The 21,533-nt window shown below is 46.0% G+C and overlaps 1 protein-coding gene across 1 annotated transcript; it reads left to right on the plus strand.

Annotated features, from left to right (window-relative positions):
* Window positions 1-608: 608 nt before the first annotated feature.
* On the plus strand, window positions 609-17,025 carry LOC131281424 (uncharacterized). Its single transcript, XM_058310755.1, has 6 exons — window positions 609-765; window positions 969-1,100; window positions 13,447-14,712; window positions 15,120-15,310; window positions 15,389-15,935; window positions 16,883-17,025. The coding sequence occupies exons 1-6, from the start codon at window positions 621-623 to the stop codon at window positions 17,023-17,025; spliced, it is 2,424 nt and encodes an 807-aa protein (XP_058166738.1). The 5' UTR covers window positions 609-620.
* Window positions 17,026-21,533: the final 4,508 nt, after the last annotated feature.

Below are 21,533 nucleotides of genomic sequence, written 5' to 3' on the forward strand. Positions count from 1 at the left end.
GCCAGCGATTAAATCCATTACGAGCCCTGCATGTTTGATCACGATCCGGACACGTTTTCCGCTCCTCCGGCCACTTTCACCCGGCTTCCCCAGGAGGGGCACGGGATGATTTCGATTTTCATCATTCGGAAGTCTACCCCAAAGGTTCCCGATCGAGGAGGAAGGAACATAGATACAATCGCGGCATCCGCATGCATGTCCACACGTGTGCCTGTTAAGACGGTTAATCCCTAGTCTTAGGACCACGACAGGCTTGCATGTTCCTCTGTTGAAATGGAGGAGTTGGCATGTAGCCTACATTTCCGTACCAAACTCGACTTGGACCACCAAACAACAACATCAACACGATCACTAATGAAGGTCATGTGTTCCAGCTAACGCTAACAGGGTGGTGCGCTCGTGATGCACTCCTTCGACAGAAATTATCGATCATTTGTAGGATCGCATGAATGAACAGCCGCTATCGGATCCTAATTTGATTCATTAGCTCGTGGGATATACCGAGCCTCAGCGTCACGGTCGACCTTTCGCTAGCGTTTTCCTCCATCGTAGCCATTTCGCTCATCATCTCTCTTCCCTCTCGGCTCTTCTTCCTACTCCAGCTAATGATAGGCGTGACGATGGCGTACGGACTGCTGCTGGGCGACACCTGCCAGCACGATATGGACTGCTCGGACAGCGTCAAGGGCAGCTACTGCACCCTGGAGGGCGTCTGCGAGTGCAGCCCGTTCTACGTGCGGCTGAACGAGTCCACCTGCCTGCCGTGTAAGTATCGGAAGCGGTCTCCCCGCGGGCGGGATCATTTGAATGCCCGCCAAGTGGAGCCTGGGAAAATCCCGGCGCTCCTGGGCTGGACATTTGAATGATGCGAATCAAATGCCGCCTAGACCTACATCGACGTCGTTTAATTAATTTTCTTCCCATCTTCTATGTTTTCCCGATTTCTCTCTCTACCTTTCCCTCTCTAGCACAACTGCTCGAAAGTGAGTGTAGCCTGTCCGAGCAGTGCTCGATGCGTGTGGCGAACAGCAGCTGCATCGAAGGCCGCTGTCAGTGCGACGGTGGATTCCTGCAGTTCCGTAAACATACCTGTCTCTCGCGTAAGTCTCCCACCGGGCTAGTCCTCAACAGCAAAAAAAAAAAACATCCACACACCGGATTTAATGCCTCAGAGAGTTCCAGAAATCTCTCAAATTACCCATTTGTTTTTTAATTCCTTTAAATAAAACCTCACTCGATCACACGTGGTTTACAACGACCGTTAGCTCTTCAGGTTACGGTATTCGATTCGCTTCGAATTTGGTCTTCAGTTTTTAAAAACTGTCGGCACGATCGGCACGGAACGACGGCCAGAGCCAATGCAGTCAGTGTGTTGCTGCCGCCCGCTTTTCACTGACTTGGCCTCGTTCGTGGAAGGTGCTTTTTCCATACGCGACCTCAGATCGAGGTGAGGCGAATTTCTGCGCCGCACGATCACGTTTTGCGGACGAAGAGCATGGCGGAAAGCTGAGCGAAAGGATGAAAAGAGCTATCGAATTGCAAATGGAAACGCATCGTGCATGCAATCTGATGCGCTCCCTCATATTATTTTATTGCCCCGAGGCAATGAGAGTTAAGGTGAATCGAAACCTGTTGGTGGTAAATAGGACTCACTAATATGAGATTAAATTATGTTCTAGAACAGAAAACTACATGATGTCAATGTTCGTAGTGTATGAAACATGTTGTTTCCCACATCGGTACAATATATTAACATGCTACCAGTCTTGGTCAGCTGAAAACATACGCTTAACCTGTGACGGCTGTAAAACAGCATAAACTGTCCATCGCACGTCTATTAATAACAGTTAACGGTACTGGGACAAACCACGGATGCGTTTCGAAACTACCGTTTGGAATCGAATCTGATTGACAGCGAGCTAATGCCGACGCAAAATGGCCACCGAGGCACGTTAGCCGCGCTCCAAAATGGATAATCACGACACTCACGAGCGCCCATCTTTACCAGGAACGCTGCAATTGTTTCAGGTCGCACAGCACAGCGAGATTCAATTCCGCGAAAGGTTTGACGGATTGCTGGATGGCGAAAGGCAGCAGCACGTCGGGCCGGGACGGATGATCGTTCGCAAAACGTTTTGATAAGTATGACAAGGGGAGCTGACTGACAGAACAATCGCAACGTTTATGCCTACCGATATGTTCCCGCTGGAATCGTGCTAAGCAAAACGGGGATAGAATCATTCGATGGGAAGAACGAATGGAAGTAGTTGAAACCAAACGAATTGGCGAGTATTGATGGATGTCGTTAAATTCAATGGATTTACAGTTGTTAGGGTTTATGTTTCACTTACCGAGAACATTATCGTCAGACTCGGAGATGTTAAACTATCCCCTCTCAATTTTTCCCTTTTCTATGTAACGTGAGGAGATGGTTATTGCCCAAGGAAGACATCCTGATTAATGTCTCTTGAAGTACGGGTCGTGTTAGAATAATCACCTTTCCAATGTTAACGTTCAATTCATTTAAAACTAACACCTACATCGATCTTGTTTATGAAACGTGAGACGTTTTAACTCATTGCTTATACGTTTCATTTTGTTCCGGTTGACTAATACTATGAATGAAGCATCTAAGTTCTCTTACAGAGGATTGAAGTGCCTTGTAAATAGTATAAAACTCCCAGAACCATCATAGCTCCTCGCAACATGTCATCCCAACGACTCCCTCTTAAGATTCCGACCATCACAAAAGTCCTGAGTACTCGTTAATAGCTGGTCCGGTTAACGGCTTCGATTCGCTAATGACCTTTCCACCCAAGATTATCTCCCGGTGTGTTTGTGTCCGCCGTCCATCGATTGGTCTTTGGACAGCTAATGAGCTCGAATCCCGAACAATGGCTTTTATCGGCTAAGATATTGCCTCGCAAGTGTTCGAGGAAGACACCATCAAACGAGAAGGGATGTTTCCGGCATGCGGGAAAACTTCTATCCAATAAATATGTATATATCGGTCAGTCAATGCCAACCCAGGGAAGGGCGCTGTTGGAGTTTTCTGACCTGGAAAAACCACTCAAACGATGGTGACGGGAAGCTGACCTCCAGTTGGCACTAATAACGCTTGGATGCGTGATTAAGCCTTATCTGGTTATTTGAACACGCACATACACACAAAAACACACCCGCAATGATCTTCTCTCTAATTTTCCTCTTCGTCCAAGCCCCCAAGCGACCAAGGAAGACCAATTTAGCATATGAGTGCCCACCGGGGGCGATGCTGGCTGGCAGGAAACGTAAAGTCTGACCGACGATTTAGAGTTCACGGTGTGCCCACGGTGCGGTCTTCTGGTTGCGTGTTTTGGAGTTGAAAGTTTATATGAAACATTTGGAAAGATAAAAGGGCACCCACAAACCGAAACGCATGCAACACATGGCCTGCTATCTCGCCGTTGCTACCGATTTTGCGCCTGCCGAACGTTATGCGTAATTTAACAGCGCGCGCGCTCCGGATCTCTAAGCGAAACGCGGAAGGGAACGCGAGGAAAGATAAATAAAAATCACCACGCAAACGTCCATCAAGTGGTCTAATGGATGGCAATGCTCCCGACAGCCATTCGACGAGTGACAACAGAGCTTCTGCGCTCCGCCCGTATGCTCCGCTCTGACAGCTGACGTCGGTTCCGTACCTACTGGCCAGAAGTGCGTTGTAGTGAAGTTTTGCTCGCTGACCAGCCGGGTAACCGGGTAACAGATTGGTCCAATTTTCCTCACTGCGTCGACGGGGGGGTATGTTTTGTTTCACTCGAGGGTCCGGTGGGGTGCGGTCCACACCCTTCGGTGGAGAGAAACTTACGACGCGGTCCCAGCGACAGTAATGGTTGGACGATTAGTGCTATTTTACCGAAATAATAATGAACATCGTAGTCCCACACAGACACCACATGAGTTTGATGCTGAATCAGCCGCTTGGTTTATGTGTTCGTGGAAGATGACTCCTGGCTGCTGGTGGGACGGCTGGAAGATGCGATACCACCCCGTCGTTCGCGAGCTATTATCGATTGGCGAGGGTGAGAGGGGAGACGAATCTATGCCATTAGGTATTTGGAGCACCAACCTCCCCTCGGGTTGACAAATGCGATTGCTTTGCAAACGAACGATTTGCCAGCTTCCCGGCCGGCGTGGCGTGCCGATGATGTTGCTCCGTTTTCCCACCGGTTGAGGCTCACATTTCGCAATTATCATCATCAAACCCGGCGAGCGGAAGCATATTGATGCAGTGAAGCATTTCAAAAACGCACACATATCGCGGCTTCTCACGGATAAATAGAGAAGAAACGCACGGTTGACCAAGTGGCTGTTTGCTCGATTTCACTCATGCTAATTTTTCGACCAATTTAAAACGAATAATACTCCCCATCGCGCTCGAACGGGTCACGACGTATAGTTATAATCATACGGATCGCTCGTTTTCCAATGTGGTTAAAGGTGTAGCACACGTTGGTTAGCTTTTTGATGGGGCGTTAATTTTAAGCGCACCCGCGGAAGTCACAAAAGACTACTACATTAATGGAAACGATACAAGCCGCGATCGAAGCATCTTCCTTACACCGATTTTACGGCCTTTATTTTTGTCTTCCCTTTGCTTCGTTTCGGAAAATCCTCTCTCTCTCGAGCAGGAAGGCCCGCCACATAATCCCGAGCCTCCCGTTACGATCTCCCACAGCTGGTCCCGGGAGGGGGGGTAGGAGCTCAGTGAAAGTTTTCCTTTTTCAAACGAACGTTTTCATTTTTCACCTAAACACAAACAGGATACGCATTGCCTAACTCCTGTGATTAAGCAGCCACGAACCGGGATGGAAAGTGAACCCCATCACCGGATGGGAGCTTTTGTTTGGCCTTTCTGCACGGTGGAGAAATTTTGCAAACCACTTTCACGGCCACCGTACGCACCGAAATCGGAGAAATTCTTGATTCGATCTCGATTGCTCCATTCACGCGCGGGAAAATAACACCCGAGAAAAAAAAGCAGGTTGTACCGTGCGAAAGCGAACCTTCGAGGAAAATGTAGTGCAAAATTTTTATGAAACAATAATTGCCAAACTGCCAGGTGTGTCATGACCTGGAAAAAAACATCACTGACGTCGCTACAGTTGGTGCGATGCCAAGGTTCGTTTGGCTGACGTATGTTATGCTTATACCTTTATTGAATGTTTATCAATATTTACGAAATAAAGTATTTTTTGATATTGATAACCGATAAACCCTCTAATATATAAAAATAAGTAATGATCTGTCATTAGAATTGTGTGTAGTCTAATCTATTTGAAGATAGTTTAATAACTTATTAAAAACGTTGACATATTCATATATTAGCGTGGCTTAACTTTTGCAACCCAATTTGCCAGATCGTATTGAAATTGAGAATGAGCATTTTATTTTATTTTACCTTCAAATTTCCCATTTCAGCTGTTCTAGTCAATCTACATGCTCTACTTGTTGATAATGTAAAACGTTCTAACGTTCTAATTATGCTCAGCTTCGGGAATTTAATGTCCATCGTTAAATTTTCGGTATCATGCAGGCCCGTATTTTCATGTGTAAACACTATTTTTACATATTTTAGTCAACATAACGAGCATTGATTTGGGTGTGCCGGAACATGTTTTTTCCTCTCGTTTTCCATCAACCAAATACAACAGAATGATACAATCTAAAAACCGTAACAAAATATGATCATTCAAATCTTTTTAAAATAAAATGGTGGCATAATATTCTTTATGAAACGAATTAAATTGCTACTGGAGAATATTTACATAAAAATTTTACTTTGCTACTATATGATACATTCTAACCCCCGTTATTGGTTTGTACAGTTTGAAAACCAACCATCAAAACCTGCGTCCAATTGATGTTAAGCTATACATTCAGTTCACCTAAAATACTCGTTTTACTCGTTATCAAAGCTCGCTGCATAACCGACCGCCAAAGTCGGCAGGCACGTAATAATAGACTACTACCAATGTGCCTTATTTTATTACGTAGCACTCGAATTCAATTCCAACACACGTTTATGCAGCACGCTTTACTCACGAAAACCAATCCCTGGCACGTAAATTGTACAATAATCTCTATGCTAATGTAATCTCGGTTCAAACGGGTCAAGAATCTCTCCTCGGCTGCAGGGCGGCCTGCTCGTGAACTTGAACTTCATGCCCCCGAAGCCGTAGCGCTTTCCACCGAGTGCCCACTTCCTGGCGCGCTGACTCCCGGGAGTCTCCGCTTCCAGGTCCAGGTTCCTGCCCTAAGGAACTTCGGCCCGTGGTGGGGAGAAGGAAAAAGGAAGGCAGAACCACCTCCCAACCCCCCCGAAGTGCCTTCGAAATGGTGCCCTCGGTTCAGAACGGGGTAGAAAAATAATAATCAAAAAACATACCATCCCACCGGCGTGGTTTCCAATCAACCGCAGCGTTGCATTCCATCCCATCCCAGAAACGCCTCGCCTGCAACAATCCATCCCGTCGGCCCGCGGGGTCCCTAAAAAGAGAGAGAGAGAGGGAAAGAAAAGAAGATACCTAAACCAGAGGCATCGAGGCAAAAGTGCTCCATTATAAGGCGGTAATGATCACGAAAATTACATAATTCAACAAACGCCCATCAACAACAAATGCCACCGCCATTCCACCCGTCCTTTTTCTGGAAAAACAAACCCTTCTGCTGCGAACAATTTCAATCCCGGACCGGGGTGCTTGGATGCGGCGTGGCATTGTTTCCTACCGTCCGAACAAAACGGAGCGGATATTCGATTACGGAGCCCGTCTTCGGTTCAATTATGCAGCATCTTGTACTGTTTCTTGTGGCTCGGCGAAGGCAGAAGCGATGCATACTTCAAATTTCAAGGTGTTTTATAAGACGTCCAACGGAAGAGAGAAACTAAGATAGAAGGAGAGCAAGCAAGGGATAAATTTCAAAGCCATTTAACACCCTTTCCTTATCCAGCATAATCCGAACGAAGTAGCTCCGGCCCGCGGACACATTTAGGGCGCTGGCGAAGAAATTTACAAAAACGTAAAACGGCGAAAATTGACGAAAATCCGGTTCCAATTATCCAAACCCGGACACGGTCCCGTTGCGGCGGTTCACTTGCAGTCCACTTAGGGCCACCTCTTAGCTGCACCAATCAGCTGGACCAGGTGGACGCAGACTCCTGGGGGGAAAAGGCCACGTGCGGAAACCCATCCACACAAAATCAACAAAATCATTTTCCTCCCGCTTTGCCGTTTAGTCCGCCTCGCCTTAATGCGAACCGCCAGCCGGACTCGATAGTTATGGATTTGTTTCCTCCAAAAGTGACCCTCTTTAGCCGTTTTGATTATTTTTACACCGAGAGCCCTTTTGTGGAGCGTAGCGCGCGCCGGGATGGGATGTTAATTGGCCCCCAACGCCATATCCTGCGGTATCGGAATCCGTTCAACGCACAACCGAACTGAGAGCTACATCTTTAGCATATTTTCCTCCTGGGAATAACACTGGGCAGGATTTGCCCGAGCACGCAAGATACGCTCCGTTGGTAGCTAAATCACATAACTTTGGCCATTTTGATCCGGCCATTCCGGAATTCCACGCCGAAGCGGATGAGAATGTCGAACAAAAGAATATCATCGACGGTAACGAGCACCGTCGGCATCGGTTCGGATAATGAGCGGATTGTGACGACAGCCAATAAGAGTGTCATCGCGTTTGCCCCCCGATGACCACAACCAAATGTTAATGCAGTAAACATGGTTCCGGACGAGAAGTTTGATCTTCCGGCAAAAAGTTCGCAAATTCGCCCGGAATAATATTTCTGTAATAGTTTTCTGTTTTTGCTGCAGATTACAATTAGATTAGATAAGGGTGTATTGCTATACAAGTGACTTCAACGTAAGCAACAAACTCATTCAATCTGTAGTTTGAGCGAAGTGTAATCATTTGCCAAAATTTAATCTTGTCTAGTCCCTAGTCCTTCTTGCATAATTGAATTAAAATTTTATCATTTATTTCGAATAATACAAACCTACCCAGGTTATCATATTTAATTATTGAATGATTATAAAGTGGTTGGAAATGGTTTGCCTACATGATATGTGCCAAACATGGTCTGATTTATAATTTAAAAATAATAAAACTAGAACAAAAATGTACTTAAGTACATTTACTTAACAAGTTAGTGTATCTATTGTTTAATTTGTTAAAAAAGTAACAGTAATTTCTAGTGCTTTTTTTCAATTTGTGTTTTGATGATTTAATTTTCTACTTTTTCAACGTCCCTTTAGCTATTAAAAAGATATATACACATGTATAGTAAATTTGGCACACACTAACAAACTTTTTAGTCAGATTTGAGAAAACTTTATCATGCTTAGTTTTGTCTAGCTGTATATTAATTTTATTTTGACGTCTAGTTATTACTCTTTTAACTTAGAGATAAAATTGTTATCTTTTTCTATGTTTAGCTGTTTGTGTAAGATTGAGACAAAACTATTTGTCCTCTATTTTGTAAAATGCTGAAACAACTTTTAATTTATACACTCTTATTTAAAAATACAAGCTTAAAAGTCCTCCATCCAGATTTATCACATGGTTGTCTTTGTATAAATACACGGTACTTTTGAGGGTTAAAGGTAAATGTTTATTTTCTTTATAATTTGTCTTCTGGACTTCAGAGGCCAATCCCGGCAATAAACGCGTATCCCCATGCATTACGCGCATAAGTGTGTCAGAGTGTTATTAGCACAGCAACACCATTGCACCCGGTCGGACAACAAAAGGCCCAATCACTCGTTCCCCCCCTTTTCCCTCGCCGTAAGATTCGTAAGTAAAGAAAGGCTACAAACTCGTCAGAAAACGACAGTCACGGTCCGCGGTTCGCTCATTATGAAGGCGATTTGTTGCATCCAATCTAGCGGGATGGGGAGAAAATTTGTTCAACATTAAGTGCCCGTCGGCCCGTAGTACACCCGTACTGCGGCCGGGGACCAACCGACAAGAGATTGGTCGGACAATTGTCGCCACGCCGGGAGAAAGGGTCGAGCATAATGCGAAAAGAAAAGTGAAATGGGTCGGTAAAGGGTGGACAAATGTTTTAATAACAGCCCGCTAATAAAGTCTTCAAAATTTGCTTCGCGCTTTGTGGTGTGGCCGAGCGAACCGAACCAGCTCTTTAGGGACACCGCGGTGTGTGACCAATGGCGATAGGAAAACCGGCGCGAACACGTGCATTAACCACGGTTTAGCTCGACTCTGTTTGAGAAAGACGATTGAGGTACCTCAAGAGCTATCTTTTTATTTTCATTTCCCTACAAAAACGCCCGTGGTCATGCCTAGTGTACCTGCTTTTCATCGTTCTTGCCGTTTATTTCCTCCCGCTCGAGTAGTTTTAGTCTAGTCTTTCTTCAAACAAAGATGCCGCACCGATTCTTTCCATTCCTGAAGGCCTAAAATTGTGCCATAATTTCCATCGTCCGTTTCTGAGCGTAAAAAACAAAAACCCAAACGCGAACCCACTTATGTGTGTGAAATGGAAAACCATCGTTCGCATTAAGACAAAAAAAAGCCACGCCAGGAAAGAAATACAAAAGGCCGCCCGCGATGTGCGATAGTTCTCATCTGCTCCTCCGCTCTTTGCTGTCCTCGATTATTTTCTTTTTGTTTTGCCACGATTTTTCATCCCGCGGTCTCCACAATCGCATTCAGCATAAAGCATGCATGAATAAAAGTGCGAACTGCCATCGCAACAAACAAACCCAAATCTGGGTTAATTTTTATCTTTCCCCGACCAGACCTTCCCAGCGACACGTTCACAAAATGGGAAGGCAGATGGCTCGCTGTTGTCTCCCCTCCCCCCTCCGTCAGGGAAAGAGGCTTTTCGCACCCACGTGGGCCCCGGTGGCGGGTTCCGATTTTCGCGTGCACAGAAGACGCACGGCCTTTCCGCGCCAATTTGCATAACAAACACGAATTATGCTCCTTGTTTGGGGGGACGAATGGGACGATTTAGCTGCCATTTATCAACGCCCGTCCGTCCTGTGAAGGAAGCCTGCGGGCGTAACCCGTGGAAAGCGGGCTGCTGGCCTATGCTGGCGAAGGTGCCTTTCTTTGCGCGCCAGATCAGCCACCAGGAATCAAGGTCAGGCCGCAAGTGCATCCCGCGTGGCTTGGTTTGGTTTTGCTGGCGATATTCCTTATTTGACCGGTTCGCATCGTTTTCCGCCGCCGCCGATTGCAGCAGCCGTGATCGTTTGACTTTACGATTATGCCCGCTCGTTAGCGATGACACTGGGAGTAATTGTGTGCGACGCGGATGCGTTAGATGCGTATCGAAATTGGATCAGATCGTGCCAAGAGACCATTGGCGGTGGCCATAGTGTGGGATCTACACTGAATGTACTGTCGCGCCACTTTTCCCCAACGTCTGTGGCGATATTTCCAAAACGCAGGCGTTGTTTGTCCAGGTCGTACTGTTCTTGTTTTATCGGATTTTAAATCACCTATCGATGAGATTTAGACAGAATATGCCCAATTTTACTGTAAGGGTAAATTTGTCGCATCTATTTGATGACATTGATGACGTTTTCGTAATGAAGATGTTTATAGTTTTCAAATGGCGATGAATCGTACACTATTGCTTTCAAAGTCTGTATTATTTTTTAATTATTCAATGTTACTATAAATCTTTAAAAAGATGTTCAAAATTACATATTTTTTAAGGAATATTTCAGGATACTTAATGTTCGAAAACTTGTGGTGAAAAAGTTTTAAATTAGCAAGATGAGATCAATTTTTGACACCATATTTTATCTTCAAAACGGGTTTGAAGAGCGCTGGTTTGAAACTTCGAAATCGTGAAGGAGAAGAAACAATTTTAATACAATAAAAAAACGTGATGAACGACTTTTCAAATACTGTTTAAAGATTGAAAATATTTTCAAGGGTCAAGTTGACGCACTAAGGTAAACGCCTTTGCTTCGTATGTTGTAGTGTAAACCAGGCTCTTTTTCACGATCGACGGTCACGCATGATTTTTCCGTATGAAAGTATGAAAGGAGCCACCCGATCGTGATATGGTAATTAACGCCTTAAGCACCCTGCCAGCCTGGTGGTTCGTTTGGAGGGAAGAAAAATGACCCTCATCTCATATGCCAAATGGGAGCTGACAACGGTGGTAATCGTGGCGTGTCGAACGTCAATAAGTGCATCGGAAAGCCGACGGTACGAAGTCGATACGCTGGACTAGGCCTATTTATCACCGATCGTTGGTGTGGGTTTTTTTCTCGGCGGGATCCAATATTATTTTCCTTTGCCCGACTCGGTAAGAGTCTGTTTGCTTGAAAAAATGATGTTAAAGATCGCGGTGATTCATTTTTTGGATGAAACACATGTCGACGAAATATGATCCGTGAGGGTATAAACATGTCGGTCATTGCAGAATGAGGTAGAAAACATGTTGGTTTTAATAAAGAGCTCGCTAATTTATGACATGCCACTGGTGTCAGTGCACTTCCTTTCCCGCGATTACAATGTAAACGGTGCCAAATGACCACTTACCCCCTGGGGATGGGGAGAAAGATACCGTGGTGAATGCGGTTATGGAAACTTATCTGCCCTAATCTCAGCAATCTCTGCGTGGCTCACGTTGCACGCTGCATGTTCCTTCGCTGAATGAATGCAATTTCTCAATGACTCCCGCGTGCCAACATGCAGCGGATTTCCGGCCCGGTGCAGAGGGAAAGGAGTTCGTACCACAAGAAGAACTTGCACGGTTGTAAATAAGAGAAGAGTGACGGGTGCTTACACCGCACGTCCGGGGTAGATGGTACGTAAAGCGTTTCCGGGTCCCCGAGGTTTTGCAGCACTCGATTTATGTCAGTGGAATAAACACCGGCCGACGAGTGACATAATTTCACCGCAACGGGCCTGGGAGTCGTCGAGTGGTGTCTGCAATTGGGATTGCGTACGACTTCGGACCATCGGCTTCATCGTTATGTGGCGTGCGAATTGTGTGTGTTTTCAACCCATAAGAACGGTAGACCTCCTGGGAATGGTACCGATTATGTAGGTCAACAGGCAAGGTTAGCTCCCCCGGGGGGACGAGTGTGCTGTCAGGGAGCTAACGATGTGATGTCATCTTGGAGCATTATATGCTGCGCTTGTAGTGGACGGTCATCGACAATTGTTTTGTGTTCCGATGGGGAATTTTGAATGCGATCTCTGATAAAACACTTGTCAGTCGGAAGCCAAGAGAAAGCGCATTATCCCGTTGGATAAATATTACTTGCAATGAATATTTTCTTTCGAGGAGAACATGACAGAGATTGTGGAGATTCTGAAGCTTTGAATCTTAAATATCAAACCTTTAAAAATGTATCTTATATAGCGTAAAATTACAACCAAGATATTTATATAGGCTGAAACCTCGTCATATTTTTTATTCTAATATATAAACATTTTATGTAGTTGTGTTAAGACATTGCTTTCTCTTGAAATTTGACTTTATTTTTACACTTCTGCAGCGTAGTTCTATAGATATTTTTATTGGGCAATTTTCTTGTTCATTTATCAACTTGTACTTTTTTCATCTGTATGAGGTGAAAATTTGGGAAAGATAAAAATTTCGAGTTTTACTAAATGTTTAACATGAAATTGTTGGTAAGCTCGAACTTTTTTGCATGAAATTAATTCGCCCTGACTTATTCGAAAATGTGACTTCATCATCATAAAAGTGAAGTGATGTTTTATTGACAATTTAAATTCAATTAATAGATGTTTTATTTAGACTTTAGAACCATTTCTTTTTAACCTAAGTGAGTATAAATCTAACAATTGTATGTACAATCAGTTTGCCTTTAAATTTTCACTACCTTTAATTTTATCTCGTATGATAAACCTATTATCAAACACTTTAAAGTTTAATCTCCCCATTGAAAGTAATCTATCAAGCTACTTTTGATTTTCAATTGACGGGAATAGTCTAATCGATGGAATTAGCTTCCGCTTTCAATTTCCGCCGACCGCGAATGAATAAAATCCACGGCAAACCAAAAAACCAAAAACCCGGCGATGGCGTCATGGCCCAGCACACTTTCATTCCCCTCGTTCGTCCCTTGCTGGGCCCTACCACAGTCCTAGATCGTTTCGCACCGCCATAAAAATGCATCCATTTATTAGCACGCCAACTCAACCGTGGCTGGGTTCTAATATTTTAATCGAAAATGCTTGTCGCTGCACCGACCGGCCCGTGGGTATCGGTTTCCCGGCGTTCGGGAGACCTCTGCCGCACCGGTGCGCAAGCCGGAAATCGAAAATCGCGTCGATGTACATAAATTAAACCGGTGCCCGATGACAAATGCGAACCCTTCCTACCCCATTCGACCGTTGATGTGAACTGTTTTTTCTCTCTCGATGTTTTCATAGCGGCCCAACCCGGCACGGTGTGCTACAGCCACGCGCACTGCCGTATGTGGGACAGGGAAAGTCACTGCGACTTCCTAATCCCGAACCTGTTCGGTCGCTGCCAGTGCACGTCTCCGGCGCGCCAGAACGGACCGACCTGTGTGACGGAGAGTGTGACGGAGCCGGAGCTGCCCGGGTTCGCCAAGCCTCAGCAGCAGAGTCCGGCGGAGGAGGAGAAGGAGCAGCAGGAGGGCTCGATCGACCGCATGTCGACCACCACCGAGGACGACGTGATTGTGGTGGAGAACTTGGTGCTTCGGGATGGCGCGATGGCCGACGAGCAGATGAGTGCGGCCGAGGGTCACATTACGACCGAGTACCAACCGTCGGCGTCGGACGAGGACGGTATCAGCACGACGGACTTCATTGAAATCACCTCACCCGGATACTCCACGGAGCGGGACCAGGAAGCGGCGACCGACGGGACGACACGGAACGGTATGGAGCAGTACGAAAACACCGAACAGTACGTGAACCTGGAGAAGGACGTCGAGGAGCAGTTCAAGCAGCAGGAGCTGGAGGATGCCCTCTCGACGACGACGGCGGCCGCATGGGCCGGAGAGATTGCCGAGGCCATCACCACACAGGAGCACGAGCTCGACCCATTCGGCAAGGACGCCACCACTCTGACGTCGATCGAGGTGACTTCGGACAGCGATGGGACAACGGTGCGTGGTGAGCCGGAAGCAATGGCCTCAAATGACTCACCCACAACTACCGAGTTCGAATCGGACCACTCGGAGCCAAACGAGACGGAAAACGAGGTAGAAATTGTGGAGTACGACCGTACCACCGCTTCGGAGGGTAATACACAGCAGGCCGCCTCGTTGCTACAGGAAACAACCACCGAGCTCGGATCGGAGCGTCCCGAACGGTACGACGACACAACGACCGCTTCCTCCGCCGAGCAATCGGAAGAGCAGGAGGAAGAATTGGCGAACGATGGCAAGGAGATGACCACGACCGAGTTCCTACAGCAGTACCACGACGTGCAGCTGCGCCGCCAGGACTCGAAGCTGTTCGACGAGGACGAGCTGATAGTGGAGGAGGACGAAGTGCGGGCGGAACCGCGCGAGAATGAAATCGCAGACTCCGGACCGCTCCGCACCACCACCGAAACGTTGGTCCGACTGGCAAGCCGTACGACGGCCATGGAACCGGAAGCTCCACTCTCGACGACGGTGGCATCGGTGCTCGCGGCTGAAGCTACCACCACGGCAACAACACGTGGTATGCAGTGTACTCACGAAATTAAATCCTTCGGAACTAAATGTCCGTTATTTTTTCAAACGTAGGTATCGAGTTCACCACAACGACGTCAGCGCCACCAAGCACCACGCGGCGAACGAGACGAACTACGATCAATCCCTTTTCAACGGCCACGACGAGTGCGGCAGATACACGAACTAAGCATCAAGGTACGTACAACAAAGCTGTTTACTTTACCCAAGGTGGTTGGAGTTTAAAATTTCCGTTGAATACACGTATAAAATTAAAAAAAAAAAAGTAAAAAAGAACACTCCCAACAACATTTTAAAATTAAAAAGAGCAGACGTAAGCCCGTTTTGTTTGTCCAAACTGCTTTAGCTTCCTTTTTTTAAACCGATTGAATTAATATCTCCACATATTGGTAGGAATTCGCACACGCGTCGACTTGGGAGATGGACCCGTTTCGCTCGGACTTGCTTGTGCAACCAGTGAACAGTGCCAGCTGGCCGATCCCTACAGCTATTGCAGTGACGAGGGACGGTGCGATTGTTCCTTCCGCCAGCCGGACGACTCCTGCCGGGCTACCAACACCGGATGCTCGCGAGGAACGTTCCAGGTAGGTGTCTAGCCTTTATATGGCCCTGTCTTGCCCATCAATAAAATCAAACTACTTCCCCTTGGCCTCTTCCAACAGTGTCGCTCGAGTGGAATCTGCATCAGCTGGTTCTTCGTGTGCGACGGCCGACCGGACTGCAGCGACGCATCGGACGAGGAGTGCAACTTCGCGGTGAAATCGAACGGCACGCTGCTGGGATCGACCACCAGCTGCCCGGAGCTGTCGTTCCGGTGCGAAACGAGCGGCCGGTGCATTTCACGGGCCGGAATCTGCGACGGCAAGGCACAGTGTCCGCACGGCGAGGATGAGGTTGGTTGCGATTTCCGCAAGTCGCGCAAATGTCCGGAGCACACGTTCATGTGCCGCAGCGGCGAGTGTCTGCCGGAGTATGAGTTCTGCAACGCCATCGTGTCGTGCCGGGATGGCAGCGACGAACCGCCGCACCTCTGCGGATCCCGGGCCGTGCCGAACTTCTTCGTGAAGCTGCTGAGCGGTCCGACGGCACGTGGACGCAACTACTGCCCGATGAGGTGTGGAAATGGACGGTGCCGCTCGACCGCCATAGTTTGCTCCGGACGGGACGGTTGCGGAGATGGTAGCGATGAGGATCGGTGTTCCGTTTGCCGTAAGTATGCAGCTGAATTAAACTATTAATGAATCTAATTTTGTGTTTGAAAATAGTTCTAAAGTGTGCTAAAAACTTAGATATGAGTCCACAAATAATCTTTTAAGTATAACGGTCTAGTGCGTCAAAGACAAAGCATGTCGATATGACCGTTGAAGAACTATGAACATTTTAACCAGATTTACATCAGAACTTCAAAAATGTATCGATTTAAAGAGAGACAGTAAGGTTCGATGAAACAATAAGGTTGTATTTCCATTTTTTCTTAAATTCAACTAAATAATGGTATTGATGTATTCCCATTTTATGGTGGTTCGAGAATAATACGATCGAATCAAGAATTATTTGTTTTGTCACCGTTTAATTACCGGTGATATTTAAAAAAACAATGTTTATTTTCATCGTCAACAGATAGGTTTTGCATAATATTTTCGTTTTAATTATCCAACTCAACTCTGGTAGTACAAACGACCACCGGGAGGAAGCACACAAACGCAACCTAAATTAACGCCAACAGCGCGAAACAACATAACAAGCAAATAACCTCGGCGTCAATCAAATCGATTTTATTTCATCAGTGCATATTAGTTCTCGTTCATATGCTACCATCGATACCGGTTGTTGACGAACGAAAATAGCTTTTAAAACGTTAAACAAAAAACTCCACCTACGCGGTGGAAAATCGTTCCACCCGCACCAAAGGGGTTGAATAATTTATCCGGCTAGGCCACTTACTTCCCCCTTTAGTGGTGGGTGTTCATAATTTTGTTCTTCTAAATGCCATTCTCGATGGCGCGTTCGATAGCGGTCATTTATTTATGTCCTCCGAGCGGAACCACTTTGAAGCACGACACGGCACGAAAACACTGGAAATGGAAACACTTTCCAGCACTATTGGCAGCGCTGTTTGTAATGTGAGTTTCTTCCTCCCCCCCCTCCCCCAACAGGATGCCCGGCGCCAGCCTACAACCACGTCCTGTCGGTTGCACCCGTCGTCGCCGCCGTCGCCCCCGCCCCAGCCGCCATCGTCGTCCCGAAGCAACGGAGTAGGACGAGCCGCATCACCGGTGGACACTGGTCGCGGACATAGAAGTTCGAAGGTCGCCGAAGCGTCGAATAAACCCGACATCACCCGGCATCCGGAAATGGCCGCCGTGGCAGGGGGAAAGAGGATAAGAAGCGTCCGTCAAGGGTAGCCGCGTTCCGCCCACGACCCGAATCGACTAGTTTGTGCGGAAGGTGCGCTCTTATTAGTTTGTAAATAAAGGTCCTACTCTGATGCGCCACCAAACCGACACTAACGGGAGGGAGGAGTCGTTTAGGAACCGGGACGTAGTAGATGCACGCGTTTTATATTCCATTATTTTTCTATGCTGCACACCTCTCGACACTGCGACAGGTCGAGTCGATGGCAAATACTACAAACTGTTTCATACATTCCGCGTCGGGGGTTGAGTAAGCGAAATCACTTTTCAAACCCCCAGTTTATATTTAACGTCCATTAGCAAACTAACGTATACGGTTACAGTAGACAGGCGTGCGGTGAAAAATGTAGCACTAGCAAGATTGTAGTGTCCGTAGCGCGAAGGTAGGAAGGACCTAAGAAACCTATGGAAAGGAGCAAAATACTCTCGAGTAGCACGAAACGTCGTCGCCAGTCAAACGATAAAATAGTAGCGAAAGTGGAAGTGAACAGAAAACAGGTCAAAGGTTCGGGGTTAGGGGCGCTCTGAGGAAAGCTTTCCGGCATCCGGTTCCGCGGACCGTGGGGAGGGTGGAGTAAACACTTCACTTCCCTTCGACCCTTGGCAGCACGCATGTGTCTGCGTGTTTGTGTATTTGCACCGAGGAGTGCCAAATACGGAACGATAAAGAAAAACAAACGCAAGGAACCTTATGCCAAGGGTGCGTGTAAGGTCAGCCGCGCCAGACCACGAATGAAGGGTGGGGTTGTGGTCGATAGATTAGAGTTTGTTTTACATTTGGCCAACCGGCCGGACCTCGGCCAGCTCGCCGGCCGGGTTTCGGTGGAGACGAAATTTATTTATTTTAGCAGATAGGCAAGCCGAGTAGAGGAGGAGACGCTTTTAGAACAGGGTTTTTACGCTATTGGAAGCCTGGTTCAACGACGGAACCCGCGCTAGAAAGTGATCGAATGTCGTTGAATGATGCACATCAATAGATTTGCGGAGCCAGTGTTGCACGATTGATGTTGGAATAATTTTATTAATTTATACTTTCTAATGACACTGACGTTTCGGCCCGACGGATGCGTGTGTAATGTCTCCGAAGCCCTACTGGCCATGTTTTTACACCGCCGAGGGGGGAAACAAAAGTAAACCCGTATAGCCAGTCGAAAGAACAACTAAGTTTAGTTGAGACGGGATGATAACTTAACACTATTTAGCCCGCTAGCGGTACGCCATCAGCGTTAGATGACACTTAGAACGTACGTAAACTGTATCGTCGACTATGTAAAATAGAAATTTTAATCATAACTAACAACCGGGTGTGTTTTATGTGTGCTTGGTTCGTCAACTGCGCCACTGGTAAGTATAAGTTCAGCTCGCTTCATATCGCTCCGTGGTTCTTTTTCTGTTTTTTTGCACATGTCTGAGCAGACCACATCGTCTACGGTTCTGTTTGTTTAAAGCCGGCTAGAGTCGTCTTCAGAACCGCAACGACGGCGATCGTAGTTATCAGAAGTCTGTGGGTGGACGGATATGCGTGATAAGTTGTTCAGCAAACGCTGGCGAGCGCAAGAAGCTGCCATTTGCGTTCTGCCACTGATCTGAAGCAGATGAAGTCGCCGGCCAAGAGGGGCGAAAGGGGCCAGTGGTGGTGGAATTTAAACCAGATGATATGAAATAAATTGACCGGTGGCCGATATTTCTCGCGCTCCTTGTTGCTCCATTCGTCACGGAGTTCTAGATCGCGAAGGTCATACCCGGCCGGTTGCGTACACTCGGAGTTTGCAACCGGAGTGAACGATTCCTCGTTTCCCTTGACCAACTACGACAGACAGTATTTGAAGCGAGGCTTGACCACGATCGTGGCATCACGCAACGAAACATCCTTCCAATCGATGATGCACAGTTTCGCACGTTTGCTTCCGCGTCACCGGTGCGGAAGGAGATGAGGCTCCAGGGAGCCTGGGATGATGTCGTCATTTTATATCCATTTTTAAACATCATCCACTTGTATGTCTGCCTGTCGTACGCGCTTGATTGCACAACGAGCATCCTATCCAAGGCGAAGATGATGTATTGTGGCGTTGTGGCTGCGCCTCAATAAAGCACATGCTGTTTGCACGAAGAGCGTTTATGACGCCATTTGGACTTTTAATTAGACGTACTGAATTGGATTTTAACATGACATTTTATTACTTTTTTTTGTAATTTATTCGAGTAATTAAGAACCTTGGGATTAACAGCCGGCTGTTAGTCTGCTGCTCTGATAGGTTCAATGGCGATAAAAATTTGTTCTCTCCAACGTCGGTCTAATACTATTCGGAAAAAAATTAACCAATTTGAATAACACGCATTCCCTAAGGCTTTTTAAGAGCCAGTGACCATTCTAGTTCGACGACCTCTCGCAGGACCTTGGTTTCAGAGCGTGTCAGAAAGGAATAAACCATTCAAGCAATGAGGCATTAGTGGAACTGTGAAAGTCAACTGTATGGCTTATACTACCATTTTATGATATCGGTTCAAAGTGTTCAAACAGTCACCTACTTCATTCTGAAGGTAACGATTTTTTTATTTTATTTTATAATTATTTTGGATTGTGGTTTTTTAGCGTATATGAAATTATCAGCACATCAGACAATTGACCACTTTTGACAGTATTGTAGTTTTGGAATCGTAGTTCGTATGATTTTGTGAAAGTATTTTTGCAGACAAAGCTGTTCTAGAGAAGAAGCAAAGTGAATCTGAAGCGCTGCTCGAGCAACTTTTAACCACAATTTGGTAAAAGGTGTTGATATAGTTTTCCTCTCAGTTAGTTACGATAAGTTGACGAATTGCAATGCGTCACATTGTGTTAATAGAAAATTTAATTGGAAAGGAAAGGCTTGCTGCGTTTACTTAACACCTTGTTGACGGGAGACGAAGATCTTCGTCTGTTTTTGACTCAACGTTGAGGACGGAAAGACGGACATGTACGTTGCACGCATACCATTGCATAGTCGAGCGTTCGGGTATTTCGTTCGTTTCGTCGTATCCGTTTCGATCGGTCGTTCGTTACCGGAGCGGCTGGCCCCGGTGACAGCAGCTAGTTTTGGGAAAAAAACGCCCGTCAACAAAGTATTAAAATTCAAACTGCATTGTTTATTTTGAATTCATACATTTCACACAATGGACACAAACCATACAAACACAAACTACGCACGTTGATGGTATGCCGTGTGTTGTGCGCAGAAGCAGCCGCCGAAGCCGTTGTTCTCCCTGGTCCGCCGTAGTATCCGGAGTGAATTGGCGAACCCGGTCAGTATTAGTCGGTCACTGCTCGCAGCGTCGTGTCGTAACTATTCCCGCGGTGTGCAATGTGTGTGATTTTAATCCTGTATCAGTCCAGTCATGCGGTTGCAGGCTGCGATTCGCCAACCAAATCGACACCGAATTCTACTGAGTGAAGTAAATCTGTTCACAAAATGTGCTGCTATAGCACATTCTTCGCCATACGATTGACAGATTGTGCGATGGCTCTAGATGTGTTTGTGTGCGTGAAAATCTAGTGCAATGCAGTGACTGCTTAAGGAATAGCTGCTTCCTTTTTTCCAAGGCTCCCGCAAGGCTGCAGTGGAAACGACACTGGAACCTCCGGAGAAGGCATCGCAAAAAAAAGCTGACGCACGACGCGCAAAACCGACCGAAGTCGTCGTCCCGGGGTGGCGCGTTTGTGTATGCCGATTTGAGAGCTCCAACCGTAGCTTAGCTCCGTTTTATAAAGTAACGTAGGGCAAGAGTGCGCTTCCCATACATTTCAAAAAAAAAAAAACCCGCAAAAATTACTCATAGACCAATGCCTTTTCGAATGATTTCAAGCCTTAAGAAATCATGACATCCTTTATAAATTCTATAAGAATCCAGCATAATAGTATAACCTGTTTAGAAAATATGAATTTTGGAGCCTTTTTTTTGCGGACTGGAAAGATTGATCTGTCGAACACTCCGAAAAGATCTAAGAGCATTTCATACTTTGATAAATACCGTTATTGTATTTATTTCTATATAGGAACGGAAAATGGGACATGGTTCAAAAGATCGGTTATATTCTTGTTATACAAATGATATGATATCATGTTGGTATTTATTTTAAATTTATTATAAAAAATTATAAAAAAAATTTAAACTTATTATGTGATTTTTTGTCATTTATCACTTTTTCCTGAAAACTTAAGTTTCCTGTTTTGCACAACGTTAGCATCATAGTTGTCACGTACATTTTTCTTTTCTTTCTCGACTATTTTTTTGCACTCTTCTCACCAGACCAATCAATTACGATTACAATTTCTAAACAAATTCAAAGAAATTTTAAAGGGTCACCGAATCCGAAGTAGTAAACAATAATTTGTTCGTCTATAACGATGATCACTTT

This window comes from Anopheles ziemanni, chromosome 2 (assembly GCF_943734765.1).
Source record: "Anopheles ziemanni chromosome 2, idAnoZiCoDA_A2_x.2, whole genome shotgun sequence".
Taxonomy (NCBI): Eukaryota; Metazoa; Arthropoda; class Insecta; order Diptera; family Culicidae; genus Anopheles; species Anopheles ziemanni.

What these genes read in the sequence shown, in the direction of transcription:
- LOC131281424 (XM_058310755.1), top strand. Translation starts at nt 621, where the DNA reads ATGGCGTACGGACTGCTGCTGGGCGACACCTGCCAGCACGATATGGAC. An exon ending in CGAGTCCACCTGCCTGCCGT is followed by an intron (nt 766 to 968) that starts GTAAGTATCGGA and finishes TTCCCTCTCTAG; the next exon opens with CACAACTGCTCGAAAGTGAG. An exon ending in TACCACCACGGCAACAACAC is followed by an intron (nt 14,713 to 15,119) that starts GTGGTATGCAGT and finishes ACATATTGGTAG; the next exon opens with GAATTCGCACACGCGTCGAC.